We start from the raw sequence: 22,712 nt of genomic DNA, 5'->3' as shown, positions 1-22,712 counted from the left end.
AAACTCTTTCAAATTTGGGCCTTTTATACCTTTGCTCAAGGTTAAAAAACTTGTTTTGTAATAGCGAAAGCAGTAGCTCATTGGTCCCAACAAAATCCAAGTGTTTTAGGGTTAAATCATTGCGCAACTCATATTCAAGGCCAGAGATCGATTATGCAAGAGTTTATTGAATCCGTAGTTATACAGCTGAATTTTTTCCTATGGCTAGTGGGAGGAGTCGTAAAACCATCTAAATTCATTGTGAGGAGGAGTCGTAAAACCCGTGGATTTCATTGTGGGCAGGAGTCATAAAACCCCGAGAATCTATTAAATGTTTCCATAAAATGTTTTCCCTTTTCATCATATTTTTCCTTGACATGACACTTATTCTATTTCGGGGTCATGCACGACTTTTAACATGGTTTCAGCTACAGATTCAATTTGTGTTTGTCATTAATTTTATGGGATTCATTGACTGTACCTGTTGGTGAACTGGCGATGGTACTATTGTGTGGTTTTTCATCGATTCGTGTTTATATTCCTTGGAGATATTATCTGCCAATTCCTTTTTTATTTTTCCTGCGAATTCACTGTCTATTACCACATCTTTTACCCAGGTAACAGTTCCGGCATGTAGACAAGATTTGGTATATGATATTGGTAGAGCAGTAGTCGTTTCTTTTTCCCTTTGTCTTCATTTGAATGCTAATACCAAAAAGATGTCGATATGATTTATCAACGGGTAAGTTGTTACCAGAACTATAAACAAGAAAATGTCCCTTATTATTAACTTCTAGTTTTATCCTTACATTCCCTTTGCGTGTTGTCATCTCTGGAAATGTTACTCTTGCATATTCACCCTAATAAGAGTTGATATTTTTCGGAACTAAAAAAAAATTAATCTCTCACTGTTATGACAATGCACGCACACGTTTCCTATAGTGTAACCATTGGTAATATAATTCTTGGTTCATAATTCAAATATTTGTCTTTGTCAACATTCAATGCTGCGATAACAACCATTTACACACATTCTCTTGAAATATTTCGTCTTCAGTTTTTTTTAATAATGTGTAAGTGTTTATCCTTCCAGTGAATAATTAGTATTGATCAAAAATGTACAGTAGTTTAACTAGTGCCGATGATCAACCACACCGTTCCACAGGGGAATCGACAAAGAAAAATAATACTCAACCAGTATGCAAATCTACTGAAAAATTATTGATCCCCATTTCTATCACTTCTTTCTGAACTTTATTGGGTTAAACAAACAAATCCACAATAACATTTTGTTTTGTTTGAATATTCATTTTACACTCAAGACCAGAAAAATCGATTGCACAATTAACATATCAAGTAAAAAAATCCGCACCCAATTGGAAACTATTACAATTGCACAACTAGTTAATCCACATGAAGTTATTAGGCAATAGCGCACTTAACTTTTCGTTTCAAGTTATTTTTCCAATTTTTTTTTCCTGACTTTCTTTTTTCTTCGAGACATTTTTTTTCTTCGTGATGGTTTTTTTTGTGACGTTTTTTGTTCGTGACGTTTTTCTTCGAGGCTTGTTTCTTCAGAGTGAGACGTAGGTGCTGGTCGAGTGGGGAATCCCCGGATGTAAAAAATATGGAAGAAAAGAACAGTGAGTATGAGCTTGGTTGGAAGTATTAATAGGATACTATTCATTCCGTTTAATTGTTAATTCAGAAGGTGATATGTGAGGGTTTTTGTCAATGTATTACTAAGAACAATCTGTCAACATTTGCTAGTTAGTTCAGTTGACTAGCACGTTACTTTAGCTTAGTCTACTTTAGCTTAACGTCCTTTGGCTTAGGAGCCCTCGGTTGAAATCCCACACCAGTCAAATATTTATGAAATCATCAGAAACTGCTTAGGAACCATCTTAAATCATTGCGTAATCGGCTTTGGAATAGTGACGAGAAGGACATTGACTTCATTCAAGGCCAGAGATACCGATTATGCAATTAACTTAGCATTCAAAACCGACCACACCCAATCAGAAGCAATTATCTTGAAAAGCACTCACATAAACCAGAATGTTTGTCATTCACTATTATGATACGGCTATTAATACAGAGTGTTTTGATAAGGAATATTAATTATCAACATTTCACATAATTCTTATGTGACTAGTCTGTTTATGTGACAAGCAGCCACATGAACCAGATACTATATTTAAAACGTTATAAATACACTTTATGTGCAAAACTGCCATTCCTTGTTTTTTTGTTTTTTTGTGCATGTAAAAAAAAAAAAAAACAGCGTTTGTCATTTAATATTTTGATGCGGTTATTAATATAGAGTATTTTGACATAAATGGGGCCATAACTTCTCAACATTTGACTTAAATTGGATTATAATTCTTGTGTTACTAGTCCGTTTATGTATCACGCAGTCACGTAAACCAGATATTGTCAATGTGGCTACTCACTCAAGGTGTACCTACAAAAAAAAGTGTTTGTCATTTAATATTTTCTCTAACTCAATATAGATGACTAGCAAGGGGTTACTTACTTTCTATGTTTTGGATTAATAATTAAATTAAAAAAAACAAGTTTTTTTAACGGAAAGTAAGGAGCGACATTAAAACTTAAAACGAACAGAAATTACTCCGTATATGAAAGGGGCTTTTCCTCCTCAACGCCCCGCTCTTTACGCTAAAGTTTGACCCTTTCTCTTAACTCTACCTTTTAAAACAGTAAGAAACTTTAGCGTAAAGAGTGGGGCGTTGAGGAGGAAAAGCCCCTTTCATATACGGAGTAATTTCTGTTCGTTTTAAGTTTTAATGTCGCTCCTTACTTTCCGTTAAAAAAAACTTGTTTTTTTTTATTTAATTTCTGGATGTTTTTGAATTAATGCATGTTTTGATCTTGACTCTCCGCACATAAACAATTAAAACCAAATTTGCATATTAATTTAATTGCAATTAATCGGAAGATTTTGAGAAAAAAGAAGCGAGGGAGGAGGCCTAGTTGCCCTCCAAGTTTTTGATTACTTAAAAAAAAGGAACTAGAACTTTTAATTTTTTACAAACGTTTTCATTGGTAAAAAATATACGTAACTTACGAATTAACTTACGTAACGAACTTCTATATTCGTATGTTTTTATTGCGTATATGAGGGGGTTCAACCCTCGTCGATACCTCGCTCTTTACACTAAAGCTTAGATTTTGACCCAATTCCTTAAGAATGACCTCTGAATCACAAAGGCCATAGAATAAATAGTTGAAATTACTAAAAATACTTTAGCGTAAAGAGTGAGGTATAACGAGGAGGTAAACCCCTCATATGCGCAATAATTTTTGTTCGTTTGAAGTTTTAATGCTGCTCCTTACTCTCAGTAGAAAAAACTTTTCATATTTATTTTTTCATTGTTTTTTCAAATAGAGCTAGAAGATCCTGCGCCCCTTCATTGAAATTCTCTTCCTCCATGAGAAGTCTCTCCATGGAAATATCCTCCCACGTAACCCCCCCCCCTCAACTCTCCCCCTAAACCAAAAAAGTCCCCCTGAAAACGTCTGTACACTTCCCAGTAACCATTACTACATGTAAACACACGTCAAAGTTTGTAACTTGCAGCCCCTCCCACGGGGACTGCGGGGGAGTAAGTCGTCCCTAAAGACATAGTTATTAGGTTTTTCGACTATGGTGAATAAAATGGCTATCTCAGAATTTTGATCTGGTGACTTTGAGGAAAAAATGAGCGTGGGAGGGGGCCTAGGTGCCCTCCAATTTTTTTGGTCACTTAAAAAGGGCACTAGAACTTTTAATTTCCGTTAGAATGATCCCTCTCGCAAGATTCTAGGACCACTCAGTCGATACGATCACCACTGGGGGAAACAAAAAAAAAAAAACAACAAACTAACAAATAAACGCGCATCCGTGATCTGTCTTCTGGCAAAAATGTGAAATTCCACATTTTTGTATATAGGAGCTTGAAACTTTTACAAGTAGGTTCTCTGATACACTGAATCTGATGGTGAGATTTTCGTTAAGATTGTATGACTTTTAGGGAGTGTTTCCCCTTGTTTTCTAAAATGAGGCAAATTTTCTCAGGCTCGTAACTTTTGATGGGTATAACTGATCTTGATGAAATTTGTATATTTAAAATTAGCATTAAAATACGATTCTTTTGAACTATTGGTATCAAAGTTCCATTTTTTAGAGTCTCGGTTACTATTGAGCCGGGTCGCTCCTTACTACAGTTCGTTACCACGAACTGTTTGATTTCTATTTGAGTAATCTGTCTAAAGCAAAAAGCAGTCAAATAAATCAGATATAATTCTCAACATTTAACATGCGTGGATCATTAATTTATTTATACTGCTGTAATTTGATATTATCCATTTGACTAGCGAGGGGCTACATACTTTCTATAAAAAGGTGTAGAGCTCCCTCAGTATTTATTTTTGGTGTTTCAAAGAACCAAGATATCTTTGTATTGACTAAGCTATTTTCGAAACTTTTAAAAGGGTTTAAAAATAACTGATGAAATTAGGGAGAGGTATAATGTTATTGGTTTGTTTCCATGTCTAAATGAACTCTTGACTGCTAGCATTAGATGATATAGGATATTGAAACGTTTGAAACCAACTGAATCTTGGTGTTTGGAAGTGGAGCAAAACTACCCGGTATTACTTTAATGTGTTGGTCTTAGCTTGCATGTCAAAGTCGTTGCACTATTCATAGCAAAAAATTATTTTGTTCTCTGTTTGTTGGTCATATAAAGTTGAAGTGTTTAGTAAAAAGCATACAAGTCCAGTCTTTGTTGTCAAGAACAAGAAGTCATACTAACCAGACAATAAGCAAAACACAACTTATTTCTTCGCTGTCATAAATGACACTTTTTTTCTGTTTAACGTTTTGTTCTGTAAATTGTGTTTCCTAATTTAATTATAAAAAGTGAGGGTGTTCTGTCATCCGAAATTATCTTCCTACCTGGGAGGATAACATTAGTGATTTGAATCTGAATCAGATTACTTTCGGGATTTATTCATTTAAATCCTCACTGGTAGAACGACCAGGATAGGTCTCCGAATAAATTATTTCTCAAATCCTCAAAATTCAGCGCGGTTACCTCATTTCAGCTTTCTATCAGCATGCACGTCAACATTAGACTTGCATCTTTTTTTTACTGGTCTTGTATGAACATTGCCAAAGCCCAGGGATTCAGTTTTTTTTTTTTTTTTTTTTTTTTTTTGCTGAACGTTGGGAAAATTATATCTCAGCAAAACAGACAATTAATAAAAATTTGTGTAACCAATCGCCTCGATTAAGGGCGAGGCAGGGGTAATATGTCCCTTAGTACTTTAGTCCCCTTTATTATATTTTGAAGATTGCCTTTTTGGGAAAAAACAACAAATTCCCCCCTTCGAATTTTTTGTGAATTTATGTCTCTGTATTTTAAAAGTGACTTTCAATAAATAATCCAATAAAATGCCGAACTTGCTATGATTAGGAGATTGGTCTTCAAACATCTACATATTTTGGCTAAAAAAAAATATTTAAAATAAAAGCTGTGTAATGACTGTAAAAGGTTTCTCCTGATTTTTATCTTGTGTTCATATTTTTAATACAATTCAGTACGAACTTTTTAAAAGGAGATTATGTTTCCTTATGTTATTTTTCTAGGTTTAATCTCATATACGGAGTACTTGTTTTTCCTCTCAATTCTTACAAGTAAGTGCTTTAATTTCAATAAGTTTCAAAGTAGGTTCGTTGTCCCAGGCTTCCGGTGCAGCATCTTTTTTTCACACAAACGATCGTTCTTTATGAAAATTAAATAATAAAAAAACAGTTTTTCAACTGAAAGTAAGGAGAAACATTGGAACTTGAAACAAGCAGAAATTATTCCGTATTTGAGGGCGGCTGTCTCCCTCCGTTAATACCTTGCTCTTCATGTTACAGTTTTCTTTAGTATTGTTAATAAATTTTCTTATCCTAATGAAGCCACTCTTGTGTTTCGGAACTCGTTCTTAAATCATTGGGATTAAAAGTCGAGCTTAGTGTTTTAAGTTTTAATGTGGATCATTACTTTCAGTTGAAAAATGGTTCCTTTTTATTTAATTTCTGGTGGTTTTGAATAATGCCGAAAAATTCCACTCCCCTCCATGGAAAATTCCCTCTCCCCACAGAAAATTTCTCGAAATAAAGCTCTTCTCACGTAAAATCTTCCCCCCGGATAATTCCATCTTCGCTGAAAATCTCCCAGGAAAATTTCTTGTGGACAATTCCACCTGCAAAATTCTTCATAGTATACTTTCATTTGAAATATACTTTAATTTCTGATCAGTTTTCAAATCATATTGGAAATGTTGGGAACCCACCCAGAAAATTTTAATCCAGCTGAAAGTTTCCCCCAATTTTCAAATTGAAATGCACATAATTGAAAATTTTCACTTGTTCAATTTAGTCGACAAAGACAGAGTTTGACAAATAAAACAATTTCGTTTAGGAATTCTGACAAATTAACCCAGTGTAAAATTTTTCCTAGAAAGCTCAACCCCACAACTTCCCTCCTCACGGGAAGTTCTCACCGTGGAAAATCCCTTACATTGAAAATTCCCCTCTCCCCAAAAAATGTCTGTATACTTCCCAATAACGAATCTTTATTAACGATAGATCCATTTCGCAACTTACAACCCTTTTCCCAGGAGTTGCAGGGGTTCGTGTTATCCCCGAAGGCATAGTTATTGGATATTTTAACTATGCTGAGCAAAATAGCTATCTCAAAATTTCGATCGAACGACTTTGGGGAAAAGGGGTTTGGGAACGGGGCTAGATACCCTCCAATCTTTTTGGTCACTTGAAAAGGGCATTAAAACGTTTTATTTTTGATCAAATGAGCCCTCTCTCGGTGCTCTAGCACCGCTAGTCTGATACGATCATCCCTGCAAATAAAAAAAAAATGAAAACGCATCCGTGATCTTTCTTCTGGCAAAAAATACAAAATTCCGCATTTTTGTATATGGGAGCTTGAAACCTCTACAACAGTGTTCTTTGATATGCTGGATCTGACGATGGGATTTTCACGAAGATTGCTTGACCTTTTTTTGGGGGGAGGGGGGAGGCTCCTCTTTCTCAAAAATTGAGAAATTTTCTCAGGCTCTTAACTTTTGATTGGTAATATTAAGTTTAGTAGCAATAGTGTAGTAATTAGAATAGTGTAAGCATAGTAAAAGTAGCAATAGTGGAAACATCCACATAGTGCCTTTTGGTTAGTTCAGCATCCCCTCAACATGCCCTTGGTCAATTTATCCCCCTCATCATTATCTTAAAGCTCCAATTTAATACCCTCAGTTATTCCTGAGTTCCCCCCCCCCCTTTAACAACCTGTATGCACGTAACATGTTTTGATTTAGTTTGACACTCCTCTCATCATTCTCTGAAAGCTTCACTTGCAGGCATTTGGTCTTTTTGAACATCAGAGGTCAAAAATGCCCTCTTTCCCAATAACAAACACAATATATAAACAACGGGTAAATTGCATAACTTACAGCCCTTGCTCTGAGGACTGTGGCGGGTCGGCATACCCAACATCTCCAGAGACATAGTTACTGGATTTTCCAACTGTGTTGAACTAAATGACTATCTTAAAATTTTGATTTGATGTGTTAGGAAAATTTGTTAGGGCTGCTTGTCCTCCGATCTCTTTTGGGTACTAAAATTTTGGATACAAAAGGGCACTAGAGCTTTTAATTTCCAATCAAATGAGTTACTTTAAATTGTTGTATGATAGTGTTGCGCTGCCTTTAATACTGCTTAAATGCACGTTTGAAAACCTGCATATATATAGTTGGTTCTTTTTTTTTTGTTCAATTGAAGCTCCCCTAAACACGCCCTAAAAGTATCACCTTAATATGCTTAGCTTTATTAGTGACTTCATTTCAATTTCCAATAGAATGAGCTTCTGAATTTACTACGACAACTCGTTCTGTACGAAGCTCCTAGTTGAACAATTTTGGTTTTTAATAATAATTAAATAAAAAAAAACAAGTTTTTTTAACTGAAAGTAAGGAGCGACATTAAAACTTAAAACCAACAGAAATTACCCCGTATATGAAAGAGGCTGTTCCCTCTTCAACGCCTCGCTCTTTGCGCTAAAGTTTGACTCTTTCTCTCAACTCTACTTTTTAAAACAGTAAAAGCTTTAGTGTAAAGAGCAGGGCGTTGAAGAGGGAATAGCCCCTTTCATATACGGGGTAATTTCTGTTCGTTTTAAGTTTTAATGTCGCTCCTTACTTTCTGTTAAAAAAAACTTGTTTTTTTTAATTTAATTTTTGAGCATTTTTTAGTTAATCCATGTTTTTATTTCGGCTCTCCGCAGATGGATAATTAAAGCGAAATTTTGCATAATTATTAATTAGGCTAAACGACTTTCCTATAGTCTTAATCGAATGATTTCGGAAAAAAGGAGAGGGGAGGAGGCCCAGTTGCCCTCCAATTTTTTGGGCCCTAAAAAGGCAACTAGAACTTTTAGTTTTTTACGAACGTTTTCGTTAGTAAATGATATACGTAACTTACGAATTAGCTTGCGTAACAAACTTCTACATTCGTATATTTTTATTAGGTATATGAGAGGGTTCGCCCACTCGTCAATACCTCGCTCTTTACACTATAGCTTAAATTTTGTCCCCAGAATCACAAAGGCCGTAGAATAAATAGTTGAAATTACTAAAAATACTTTAGCGTAAAGAGTGAGGTATTAGGAGGATGTGAACCCCTTATACACGTAATATTTTCTGTTCGTTTTAAGTTTTAATGCTACTCCGTACTTTCAGTTGAAAAAACTTTTTCATATTTATTTTTTCATTGTTTTTTTTTAAATAATGCTAGGAAATGCTGCGCCCGCTTCATGGAAATCTTCTTCCCCCATGACAAATTCCTCCATGGAAAGTTTCCCCCACATAACCCCTTCTTCTCAACCCCTCCTACCAACCAAAAAATCCCCCTGAAAACGTCTGTACACTTCCCAATAACCATTACTATATGCAAACACTGGTCAAAATTTGTAACTTGCAGCCCTCCCACGGGGACTGTGGGGGAGTAAGTCGTCCCCAAAGACATAGTTATAAGGTTTTTCGACTATGCTGAAAAAAATCGGATCAGAATTTTGATCCGACGACTTTGGGGAAAAATGAGCGTGGAAGGTGGCCTAGGTGCCCTCCCATTTTTTTGGTCACGTAAAAAGGGCACTAGAACTTTTCATTTCCGTTCCAATGAGCCCTCTCGCAAAATTCTAGGACCACTGGGTCGATACGATCACCCCTGGGAAAAAGAAAAAAAAATGAATAAAAATAAACGCGCATCCGTGATTTGTCTTCTGGCAAAAAATGCAAAATTCCACATTTTTGTAGATAGGAGCTTGGAACTTGTACAGTAGGGTTCTCTGATACGCTGAATCTGATAGTGTGATTTTCGTTAAGATTCTATGACTTTTAGGGGGTGTTTCCCCCTATTTTCTAAAATAGGGCAAATTTTCTTATGTTCGTAACTTTTGATGGGCAAGACTAAACTTGATGAAACTTGTATATTTAAAATAAGCATTAAAATGCGATTCTTTTTGGTTAGAGTTTTGGTTACTATTGAGCCGGATCGCTCCTTACTTTAATAATAACACATTGTGGGACCAAATTGGATCCCCCTGATATTTGATTATTTTTAGCGCTCTACCTGTCATCTATGAGTTTGATTGACCAGTATTTACTAGTGGCTTTGATATACCATGTTCTCGTAGATTTTGGAAAGGGTTTTGCATTTCAAATTTTTGATGATTGGTCGATGCTCAAGCCTCTGTATTTTTGTAAGAAAAAAGAAAAAAAATGTGGATTTGGATCCTCTAAGTACCTAAAAAAGGCATCCAGAAATTTCTAATGTAAACAATGGCTATATAGTTTTAAGGAACATTTTTATATCGAACTATGTCCAGAGCCACAAATGTCAGAGCATTCACCTTACTGAAGCGTGGAAGGGGCTCTGGAATATCAGTCACGTTTTACGGTATATCTAAGAATTGACAAAAATTACAATCTCTAAAACATTTTTTCATCATATAATAGAGTTTAAATTTTCTTAAGTATCTTCTGGTTTAATTTTCATTTCTTATTTTCATTCATATAATATCCTTTTTAGAGCCAAGATCTGGATTTCAAATTGCTTTCAACATGTTTGACACTGATGCCAATGCGAATGTTAGCAAGGATGAATTTCTCGTGGTAATTTTTTTTTTTGTTTCTGCTGAAACAGGTTGTAGTTAAGTTTTGCTTTATCTTATAATATCTATGTAATTATGGTGGGTAAATTATTTATTTTAGTTTCCCTCAAATTCATACGCCACTTTCTGTGTTTTTGTAATATGGACCTAAAACATGGTTCTGTACTAAGTTATATGTCTGTTGTTATAATGTTTGGCTGTTCTTTCCAGGATCAGTATAAAACGAAAAAGATTTGAAAGAATCTGAATAGGTCAGGATGTATAGAACTTACAACTTTGCATGTTTGGAGGGCTCACTAGTAAGGTGAATCAGATTTATCATGATCGGAAAGGACCGTTACTCCAAATTTGGCCAAAGGGCTATAACCAATATTTATAGATCAGACATTGACTGGGTTTTAGTTCATCCATTGGATATTATATATACTATGTTTAAGGGCTCGAAAAATAATTAATTTTCATAACACTTATTCTGAAGTAGTCCACTTGGGTTTACTTCTTGTGTCTCAGCTTTGCCTACTCTCAGCTTTTTATGTAAAGTTACTGTACAGTGTAAAGCTATAGAAAATTTGTCTCGTCGTTTTATGATTTATTATTCTTATGGAACCTAAATTTGCAAATCATAATTTATGCATAAGTATAATATACCTGGTCTTGGACCTTAGCCCCATCCCCTCTGCTGCCGGAGGCATTTGGACTTCGAGGAAGGGGTACCAGTCATCCCAAAAGTTTGGTGCAATTACGACGTGTTCCGACTCTGGTCCGATGTACTTGTGAAGAATGTATGTAATTTGTGTCTTTTCATAATTATAGTCCAATCACGTGACGCCAATGAAGTGTATCAAGTGGTCATACAGCTGTTTCAGATGATTTACATAAATTGCTTTATGGTGCATGCTATTGTTGTAGAAAGTGAAGGAATCAATTATAGCTGCTTAGCTTCAGTAAATTATTTCTTAGGGCAGCCTGATTGTTTGGCATAATTTGAAGAAGGAATAAAGCTCATCTCTAGTAGTAGAATCAAACAATAATTTGACTGGTCATTTGCAGTGCCATCTTTTAAAGAAACCCGGCCATGATGCAACCAAGAACTGACCAATATATTGCTTAAATTCTAAATTGATTCCAGAATTTTTATAGCTGCCGGTGAGCTTAAAAACTTTATAAATTAATAACTGTAGGAGTCATATTATTGTTGTTACCTGTAAAGGTCGTATCTGATATTTTCACACTTCTAAGATAGTTGTCAAAAAGATTTTGCTTGACCGTCCTGAAAGGAAAGATCAACAAAGCAATATGGATCGTGAGGAGCAAATTTGCGTTTAGCATATATTTCCCTCTTGATGGTTTTCGAACAGTTTAGAGAACGATCTTTAGTAAATATTTCAAAAGTGGGAACATATGAGATACAACCTTCAGGCGTAAAAGTAACAATATCGTAAAGGCAATTTTTTTTGGTTGTATCGAATTGAATGCTGAACCCTCTAATTTTTTCCCTTTAAAGTTACTTTTGAACAAGAATTTTATACTATAAATATTTAATGCAATGTATGTTGTTAATATTTTCAGTCTCCTATACAAGAAACATATGTAATTATGGATAGATTTATTCATCAAAAGCAACAATAACAATTCATTTTAAAAGTAAAATTCCCTACGTCATTATATTCATTGCGTTTCGGATCATGAAAGTAATGCCAGATAGACATAAAATTCTCCTTGCATTAAAATCAGCTATTAAATTACATCTAAAATCACCCACTTTTTAAGAGAGGATGACCTTTTCCTTATTGCAACAACCATTAATATTTAGACTAAGAACTTTAAGATCTCACTGTTTCTCAGAGTATTTCTCAATTTACAATATCGAAGGTTTATGTAGGCATGAGATTCACCATAGAAATCACATTTGGAGTTTCTGTTGCATGAAGTTAGCTGGCTTGTTAGTTAGTAGTTGGTTTGGTGTTGAATCAACACCCCTGTCTTATCCCTGTTTGTATTGATCATTTTGATGGATATGCTCCTAACGAAGACAGCAAAGGCTAGGGAGAGAATGGAATCAAATGGGAAGATGAAAATTCTCTTGGATTTGGATTGTACAGAATGTTTGAGTGTCATAAGTAAAAATGATTGAAATTTCGAAGCTTTTAAGCCGAGGGTGCAAAAATAGGTTTTAAAATTGAAGTTAAGAAGATTAAGTCCCTTAATCTTCTAGGAATAAATGGAAATGAAGAAGTGATGTTAGGTAAGAAGAATATTAGTGAAGTGGATAGCTTTACTTACCTGGATTGTACTATTAGTAAAAAAAAAATGATGGATGCAGTGAAGATGTTAAAAGTATAATAAGCAATGTCCTGGGTGTTTTTTACAGTCGAAAAAAGCTTGGAGGAATGAGAAAATATATCTGCAAACCAAGATTAGAATATTGTTGCTACGGCAATGACAGTGGTCAAGTATGGTTCTGAAACATGGGGGCTTTGAAAGGCAGAGGAAGATTTAAAAAAAAGAAATTCAGAGGAATTATCTAAGGATAGTTTTAGGTACCCGTTTGACTGACCGTATGTCAAACAACAAGCTGTACGAAAATATGGTTCTATCCCACTTTCTAGGGTTATTATAAAAGAGAATTTGAAATGGCTAGGACACGTTTCATGTATGAAGAATAGTAGATTACAAAATTTTGTTCTTTCTGGCCAAAGGAGGTCGTTCCCTCATGAAGAAGTAATAAGGAAGCATTTAAATGAAATTTGAACTTCATGGGAGGGGATGAAGAGTAAAGCTTTGTAAAGGATGGAGTGAAGGAGGAGTGTGTGTAGCTGTGTTGGTCATAGGCGGTTTGGTGCTGCAGTGAGTTGCTAGTAGTAGTAGTTAAAAAGTTGTATTTTTTTTTACTATTTTGTGGATTCTAGAATCTAGTATACATTTGACTATTGTTGCAGTTTTTGATGAGATGGTTGTAGCTTTTACACCTAAAACACCTTCATGTGGCCTCCTTGTACTTCGTTACCTGGGAAAAGTAATATCCAAGCTTGATTCCATTAGATAAGACAAAGTTCACGCTCTGTTTATCTTTGAAAGTGAGTCTGTTTGAATTTGTCAAAAGTAAAAAGCTTCTTCAGTTCGCTTGCATCAACAGCGACTGAAAATCTTCAAACTAGAAAACTTGATGGTGTTTTGGCTTCCATTTGACAATTCTGCTAAAAGACACTAAGAGGCTTAAAGACACCAAATACGGCTTATATGAAATACCTGATTTCGAATTGATGATTACTGTTTCTTGGTTGTTTTACCTTGTGTGTACCATCTCTTGACTGGCGTTGAGCAAATGTTTGCAGTCTAATTGCGGGGTACATTACACGGTGTGTCTTCAGTGACTCCACTGCAAATCCGTTGCTAGTTGTTTATTATTTTTGTAGCACCAGCATCTGGGGAAGTGGTCAGTATAGCGTCTGTTGTATAATGCTTTATCATGGAAACTGGGGATCCCGATTTTCTCCTAGAATTACAGAGAATTTTTTTTTTCCAGGGACCTGTGACAGGTGAATGATAGCAAACAATAAAAGTGGGTATAATATTCCTGTGACATTCTGCTAACAAAATATAAATCTCGGATCTTACTCAGTCTTTGGTTTCATTTTTAACAACGTTAGAGCCTCTTACAGGGAATGATATTTTAAGAAGCCTCACTTTCGCGTCAAATAATGCTGTTAACTCGAAGAATTCATAAGTTACTTAATACACCACAAATCATCTATGTTTCTCGAGACTGGAGAACGTTCAGGGATGGGTTGAAATGTTAAGTCTTCTTTGCCATGATGAGTGTTAATAAGTAAGGGAAGCGTATGCTCCTACTACTTCTTATCCGCAACCAGATTCTGTTTTGTTCGAACAGATATGTTTATAATGAAGTGAGTTTGAATGCCATCTTATTCGGAATTTTTTCCTTTTTTTCTAGTATGAGCTGAAATGCAGTGCTTAAGGGAAATAGGATCTGTTTTTTTTTTTTTTTCGTTTTGTTTTCTGTTCATTTTTCAAGTGTTTTCTTATTGAAAATGACGAAGAGTTAGTTTACCATTTTTTTTGTAGAAAATAAATCTGTCACCTAGAAATTACCTAAAATTAATAAAAGAAATCTCTCTCTCTCTGTCTCTCTCTCTCTCTCTCTCTCTCTCTCTCTCTCTCTCTCTCTCTCTCTCTCTCTCTCTCTTTCTTTCTGTCTCTGTCTCTGTCTCTGTCTCTGTCTCTGTCTCTGTCTCTGTCTCTGTCTCTCTCTCTCTCTCTCTCTCTCTCTCTCTCTCTCTCTCTCTCTCTCTCTCTCTCTCTCTCTCTCTCTCTCTCTCTCTCTCTCTCTCTCTCTCTCTCTCTCTCTCTCTCTCTCTCTCTCTCTCTCTCTCTCTCTCTCTCTCTCTCTTTCTTTCTTTCTTTCTTTCTTTTCGGATGACACTCATTCAGCTATGGCTGCACAAACAGGAATTCAGCTGTTAAGTCGTATTATTTCTTTTCTGGAGTTTGTTCAAAAGTTAATTATGCTTAATAAGTTAAATTTGAATTATAGTAAATCTTGCTTTTTATTGTATGGAAGGAGCTCAAATTACTACCGTTGGATAGATAGACTAAATTTTGCTGATATGAGTATTTTAAAAACAAATTGCACAAAACATCTAGAAGTTTTAATTGATGAAAGTCTTAGTTTTACAGAACATGTAGATTATATTAGTCTTAAAATCGCTAGGAATGTTGGCATTTTAAGAACGTTGAAATATATTTTCCCAAGAGATATTTTAAGAACACTATACTGTTCCTTAATTCATCCTTGTCTGCTATAGTATTGTTCTGTTTAGGGTAGTACATTTTCTTCTCATCTCCATCGGATTCAAGTTTTGCAGGATAAAGCGCATCGAGTGTTATGTGGTGTTGCTTTTAAAGACTCGGTACTAAAAAAGGTATATAAATTGCAAAATCTTGCCTTTTAGCAGGACTTATTACTTTTTATCGAACCCTGTTTATATGTTAATATTTTCAAAATTGTTAATGAGTATGTTTTAAAAGTATGTGTAAATTAGGAAGTGATATTCATACACATTTTCATACACGTTCATACACGATTTTTCTCTTCGACATTTAGGACCTCCTGCTTGGAATTGCTTACCTACCTCTTTGAGAAATATGGACAATTTTCGTGAATTCCGGCGGGAATTAAAGCTATTTTGTCTTAATATTTATAGTTTTGATAGTTGAGTGGACCTCAAATAAAGCCGAGATGTTGTTTTTGCTTTAGGCGATTCTGGTCAAGTGGTTTAAGTTTCTTTTTATTTTGCCTTTTTTTTCTTGAAATGTAACCCCAAATCGGTCGAAATGCAGGGTAATTGAATATTTTGTTTTCTTTCTTTTCTTTTGCTTCTCTTTTCTTTTTTTCTTTTAATCTCCTTTTTTGTATTATTTTTATTTGTATGTGTACTGGGGTTTCAAGCTCAAACAAGATCTGCTTCGTGTCATTTGGTTGTTTTGACTATTTATATTAATAAACCCATCTATCTCTTTATGAGTGAAAATTTAGTCGTCGAATCCTCTCCTGAACCAATACCAGTCCTTCGTGAAAGCTTTATTTGCAGCATCTGTAAGTCTAATAAGTGTCGTTATGCTAAGTAATTTGCTTCCTAGAAAAATCGGGCTAATGACACTTTTAATTACGACTCAATCTTATCGGTTTTATTGCAAAAGGGGAATAATTAAGTTTTCCTAAAATTACTTAACGCTTCCCCTTTTTCTTAAATCTTATGCTTAATCTTCAATATAAGGCAGTAGACCCTTTTGCCTTGAGTTTCTACTCAGTTTGGTGACTTTGTTTTCGGTAATATCAATCTTACTATCTTATCTCCTCATAAAATGTATCTTCCTTCACTTCAATCGAAACATCTTTTATTATATTGCATATCCCTTCCTACTACTTTATTCCGGCTTAACACATTTTCAAAATTTTGCCGTCTCTCTTTAACGCATTCCTTATCACTGATTTAGGCACCGATCGAAACTTCTAGTTGCGTCTCGAGGTTTTCTCCCTAAATCTTGTGCTACTTCACAAATTGTTTTCTTAAAATTGTCCGACCGATATTGTATATTGTCAGATTCTAAGCTCTCCAGTTTCATATTCGACTGCTCGTGGAAAGTTTCTCTCAAATTCTGATTTTTGAATCTATCAACGTCTAGGGACTCTTTAAGGCTCTTTAAGTCTAGAGACTTGTAGATGATGATCTTTACTTTAACATCAGGTACAGCTCTACTATATGTTCTCGTGTCCTTTATAATTCTAGCATTTATACACATTTCTAGATCCTATCATAAAACTTAAATTGCTTGATAATTCCCAAGGTCATTGGTATACTCACTCTTAAAAATAGCCTTTATCCTAGCAAGTTATGAAAGTTACGGAAATCACCCTGTTTAAAACCTGTATTAATAAGAGAAGTATAACTATCTGAAATGTCAGGGAACGTTGTTTTCAACGCAAGAAGATAAACTGAATCACTACGGTTCGACATAAGGATCTATGTAGAATTACATATTACATGTGTTACAGAAAGGGATCTTTCAGCAAATTTTGAAATAATTTATTGCATGAGGAGTAATTAACTGTAGGTATGGAATAGAGTCCATATCTACAAAAGGGTTGGGAGGCTCTAAACTGTAAGCTAAGTTTTTATTTTGGCTGACTTCTTTTCTTTTTGACCATATTTTCTTTTTCTTTTATTAATTCTATATTATATCCTTTTGTATTTTATCTTTCTTTTTATATAATACATTTTTAGTTTGCTTCTTATTATTTCGTTCCTTTGGTTCATAGGTAATGAAAATCTTTGCTGGAAGTGTTAAGAAGAATGTGAAGCAATATCTGGCCGATGGAAAAGCTGAAATAGTGAGTTCTATCTGAGCTTCAGATTCTATATCTGATTATACTTTGTCTTGTGTGGAGCTGTGTATTTGTTTCTTCATAATTTTCAAATAACTGGTCTGATTTTTGCTATTTGAAGAATGACCCCCACCTCCTCCTTAATCCAAGTGAAGTCTTGCGTATGTGCATGGTGGGATGACAACAATCTGACAAATGATCTGAAAACAATCAAAAATTGTTTTGTCTAACTACTACTACTACTAACAACTCACCGCAGCACCAAGCCGCCTGAGGCCAACGCAACTACGCATGCTCCTCCTTCATTCCAATTTATTTAAAGCTTCCTTCTTTAAACCCTCCCAAGAAGTTCCCATTTCCTTTAAATTTCTTTATGACATCCTCCCATCCCAACCACGGATGACCTGCTTTCCGTTTAGCCTTAAAACTTTAAAACCTAAAACCCTAAAACTTCCATTTCCCTTAAAACTTTCTTTATGACCTCCTCCCGCCCCAACTGTGGACATATAACTTAATATAAAAACCATATAAAATAAGCTTAAGCGACCAGACTCAGCCCGGATGTTGGAATTAACCCTGGGCTGAGTAATTATCTCATTATATTATTAAAACGGTATCAAAGTACATATTTTATTTTATTTTATTTTATTTTTTTTTGTTCTTTTGTGTAGTTAGATGTTTTGCGGTTTTACGGATTTTAAATGGATGAAGTACAATAGAAACTAATCATGTAAAATTTTAAGTTGGAATGAAGACAAAGCATTCCTTCTGACTTCTCTCTCAAGTCAAAATTAGTGATCTATCCCCTTCTCAACGGTCCCTGTAAGTTTATCTCGGTCCTGTAATTCTAACAGCACATAGTTTTATTTGCTGAAAATAGTTGTTTTTTTATTTGTCTTTTTTCTTTTAATTGTTCGTAATTATCAGTGAATTATGCATCAATAATGAAAGTTTACTAATATTGGCACTGAAATATGTTACTAAAAAATTACGTAAATATACAAAGTCGAAACAATACTCATGAGTAAAATATAATCTTTCGGTAAAACATACTACAATAATGATTAGCAGACTATATTGAAACATTGTAATGAAATATGCTTGGAATTTTTATAAGGGATCCCGTAATTATATAGATAAAACTCAACGTCAATCCTACATTCCCAAGATATTGCTGATACGATATTTTGATAATATTGGTATGCACAGTGTCTTTTGATGTACTTTGCTTTTTCAATTTGATTAGGTTCGAAATTCCACAAGGGTTTATAGTGTGAAAAACCGAAGAAAAGATTTTTGGTTCTGTTTTCCTTCCCCATAAATACAGAATTTGAAGTCTGTTTCCCCTCCCTCCCAACACTGAAAGTTTCAAGTCAACCCCTGATGCTGTTCCCTAGATATTATAAACTTGACAATGAAAATTTAGATTATATTGTTTCTTTTGATTTATCTCTATTGCCTCCCTCTGAGTTTAACAGTTTGATCCCTCTGAATGTTTCAACTTTATCCCCCAAGTCCTTCTTGACATATGGCAGGCATGCTGTTTTGAGAACCTTGGTACATACGATGACCTTTGATTTACATCACAACTCCACCGTGAATAGATTCTAGTTCTACAGTCACTTATTGTGTAAAAACGTTTAAATGGATCGGAGAAAAAAACATTTTTAGCCTCCGTTGACTCTGATATTCTAGTACTTTCAAGTGGGACATATACAACTTGCAGTAATTTTCAATCGCTTTACTTAATCGTCGGCCTAAATTACTTAAATGTTCAGTTTAAACATTTTATGGTTAGATTATCTCTATTTCTTCGGTTTATTACTTTATCTTTATACATTTTCAAACAAACAGGATATTCTTTAAGAAGGAATTCTTTTTTTTCTTCTTCTTCTTCAGCTCAGTTCAAAATGTTTATGGGAATAGACTGCAGTTTTCTTTTCTTTTTTTTCGTTGCTTAGGTTTAGAAACAACAATTTTGTATCATCTTTGTGATCTTATTGTGATAATATTATTCTTCTTTGAAAGGTATTCATTCGTGCTTAGAAAATATTGATGATAGCACCAATGCTACTATGATTCCAGGTTCTAACAAGCTTCTCATGCACATCTATCGTTTTCAGTTGGAGCGGATTTTCAGCAGTGCTTATCAAGATCGAGCACCCTCTGCTTCAATATCCGAATCTGCTTTGGGCCGTACAAACACAATGGACACCACGCTACTTGTTCATTTGTTTGGGAAAATGGGAAAATCTGAGCTTACTTATGATCAGTTCTGCAAGTAAGCAAGCTTACTTCCTTTGATTCTGTAAAGTATTCTGGTTTCAACGTATATCCTCGAGGGATTAAATATTTGTATAACATTAGCTTTTACCAAGGAGTTTAAAGCCCCATCTCATTTTTAGAAGCAATTTTTCCCCAGGAGTTGTAAGCCAGTGATTAATGAACCAAATTAGGTATTTCTTTAGTACAACAAAATGAACTAACAAATTTAAAAGAAGAAGACCGAATCTAAATTTTTGTAGAGCAGATATAGATCAAAATTTAATGGGATATTGAAAACAGTTTTCTTGCAAAACAAATATGAACCATGATTCTAGGATTTGCAGTTTGTATAATTAATAAATTTTACCGCCAGATTTGGTATCGTTACTTCGTTGTTAGACTACAATGTAAATAATTTCTTAGATCACACTGCTTTTCCATTTCGAAGGGATATTATGAAGCTCCTTCATTATTCAAAGTTATTTGACTTCTAAAAAAATAGCGTGGAAGCTAGGACATCTTACTTGATAAAATGTTGGGAATTTGCAAAATCAAAACTTCAAATTAGGAAAAGCCACAAATTTTTTTTTTATTCATGTAAAACAGTGCCAGCTCCACTTCTTGGAAGATCAATATCTATCTACTGGCATTGAAAGAAAAAGTCTGCCTTGTTTGGAAAAAAAGTTCCCTCTAGACTAAAAAAAAATTGATGCGTCATGAAAACCATAGAAAATTATTTCTAAGTGAACAAAGCAATTTTCATATAAGAAATATCATGCCAATTTGCGTACTTTCATAGTATTACTCGATTAGAGTGCAAAAGGGAATCAAATAAAAAATTCGAGACAACAGTTTGATGATCTGCAGGAGAATGACATAAAATCTTTCTGAGAGAGTTTGATTTTCCATTTAGGATTATTTTTTTGGCACCATCTACAATATGTGAAAAAAAACATTTTGTTTCTGAAAAATGCTGGAAATTTCGGAAACTTCACTAGAACTTTTCTGCACCGTTTTGTGATTTTCATACCAGAAAAAATAATTCAAATTTCTATCTCTTACGCCTTCGGTGCTTGAAATCCCTTATCACAACGAAGACACACGGAAAAAAAGAACAATTTCAAAAGTAGTTGTGTTGCTCTGCAACATAGCTCTTTACTAATCTTTTTTTTTTTTTTTTTTTTTTTTTTGGTTATAAGGTGTCGATAAAGAGTTCTGAAATCCATATATGTTTGGCATCTATTATGGAGACCTAATTGAGTATATGGTCATTTATTTAGTTTTACTTCTTGTTATTTTGTTTAGTCCACTTGTATTTTATTAAATGGAATATTCTGTTGTTTCATGTATTATGTTGCTTTGTTTTGCTCGATATTTACTCATATTAAACTGGGGCTGGTCTTCTCTATGTCATTTTTTGGGTGTTGCGTTGGCTTTGCCTGTTTTTTTCCTTGATGTTGGGCAAGTAAATAAGGCAATGTCCTACTTCAAGTTTTTACTATTTCTAAACGAACCAGTTGTTTCTGTTTTCAGATCATCTTTTACTATTCAAAATGCTTCAGTTTTTCTGTGTTTTACCTTATTTTTAACTCTAATTTATGATAATTTTTTCTCGTTTTTCATCTTCATATTCGCCTTCTACTGAGTAAAGTAAAATTAAAAGTTCTTTATCTTAAAATATTGTCTTTTTTTTACAGCCTGTACAGTAAACTCTTTTGTACAGGCTTAGAGACCGTTTTGTCAGTACATAGTTGCTACTTGCCGAGACTAGTTGTTATTTTTTTCGTGATTTTTAATAATTATTAGTGAACTATGCCTTAACAAGGAAAATTTACTAAAAAGAGATCCTAAAACATGTCAATCCTGGTTGATTGAAATGAAAAGGTACACAAGTAAACAAAGCGGCAGCAATATTCATGAGCCAAGCATAATCTTTCGGTAAAACAGACGACTATAATGATTTAGTAGTTTGAAACCTCTTAACGAAATGCGCTTCGAATTTGCAAAAAGGACTTCAGACGTGCATAGATTAAACCCACCGATAATCCTGCATTTGGGTCCCATTTTTCCTTTTTTAGATTCATATTCTACTGTTATAATTGTCTCACTCTTTTTCTATTTTTGTCTGATCTTCAGAATGCCCTATATGTATTAGGCTGATAACGCAGATAACATTCTGATAACATTCTATAAAAGTATGTTCACGTTAGTATGTACAATGAACAGATGGCAGTTAATGGTAGTCCGATAAAATGTTGGTGTCGATCTTGTAACTAGGGTTTACTGATTTTTGAGAAAACTTGTCGTGAGAAGGAAAAGCAAGAAAACATGGCATATCTGGAATAGAAGTGTGTATGAGTTTACTTCGTTGTGAGGAAACTCGTCGTGAGAGGGGAAAGCAAGAAAACGCGGCACATCTGGAATAAAGGTGTGTATGAGTGTACTTCATTGTCAGAAAACTCGTCGTGAGAAGGGAAAGCAAGAAAATGCGGCACATCTGGAATAAAGGTGTGTATGAGTGTACTTCGCTGTGAGAAAACTCGTCGTGAGAAGGGAAATCAAGAAAACGCGTCACATCTGGAATAAAGGTGCGTACGAGTGTACTTCGTTGTGAAAAAACTTGTCGTGAGAAGGGAAAGCAAGAAAACGTGGCACATCTCGATGCTCAATGAAAACGTGGCCACAATGTCAATGCTAGGATCGAAAGGAACATTTTTAGTTACTCAAATTTCGAAAAAATTAAATTTTTCTTCAGTGTATTTGGAACGAGTGAAAAAATTATGCTGTATTTCTAAAAGCGTTTAGTTCGGTGGTTGCCATTTTATTACCCTTAACATTGATAATATTTATTTTTAGGTTTATGGAGGACTTGCAGTTAGAAGTATTGGAGTTGGAATTCTACGAATTTTCCCGTGGAATGAACATAATCACAGAAGAAGGGTTTGCGAAAATACTCTTACGGTACACTCATCTCAGGCCAAATGAGTAAGTATGAAGCTTTTTTAGGAATAGTTTATATTAGTAGAGAAAGTTCTAATACAATTATGTTTTTAAAACTTCTGTATGCAATTAACTATTGTGGCCAATTAAGTAAAATAATAAGTTTTAGTGAGAAATATTGGAGTGTTCATTACTAAAACTAAATTAAAATGTGAAACAAAATTGACAGTTTTTTTAGTCTGAAGGGGCTATATAATGCTCAGCGCTCAATATTTTCAACTTTTCTCTTCTTAAAAATACTGACGAGTCTTGACCTTATTCGGAATAAGGTATTTCACCGTATTTTACTTAGAAATGGTTGTATATTACTAGCAAGATAGGTTTGT

At 34.4% G+C, this 22,712-nt stretch overlaps 2 protein-coding genes across 2 annotated transcripts in view; one reads left to right on the top strand and one right to left on the bottom strand.

The window, feature by feature from the left end:
* LOC136034486 (protein phosphatase methylesterase 1-like) overlaps positions 1 to 22,712 on the bottom strand; it is a 219,045-nt gene that overhangs the window by 66,288 nt on the left and 130,045 nt on the right. The window lies entirely within an intron of this gene.
* The window catches only part of LOC136034483 (calcium uptake protein 3, mitochondrial-like), an 83,916-nt gene that overhangs the window by 39,051 nt on the left and 22,153 nt on the right, over positions 1 to 22,712 (top strand). The window contains exons 5-9 of the mRNA XM_065715698.1: positions 5,633 to 5,680; positions 10,133 to 10,215; positions 17,056 to 17,127; positions 19,245 to 19,402; positions 22,243 to 22,371. Coding sequence (XP_065571770.1) covers positions 5,633 to 5,680; positions 10,133 to 10,215; positions 17,056 to 17,127; positions 19,245 to 19,402; positions 22,243 to 22,371 — 490 coding nt within the window. The remainder of the gene's footprint in view (positions 1 to 5,632; positions 5,681 to 10,132; positions 10,216 to 17,055; positions 17,128 to 19,244; positions 19,403 to 22,242; positions 22,372 to 22,712) is intronic.

Source organism: Artemia franciscana, chromosome 13, assembly GCF_032884065.1.
Source record: "Artemia franciscana chromosome 13, ASM3288406v1, whole genome shotgun sequence".
Classification (NCBI taxonomy): domain Eukaryota; kingdom Metazoa; phylum Arthropoda; class Branchiopoda; order Anostraca; family Artemiidae; genus Artemia; species Artemia franciscana.
The sequence above is the reverse complement of the archived record's forward strand: the minus strand, read 5'-3'. Positions and strand labels throughout refer to the sequence as shown.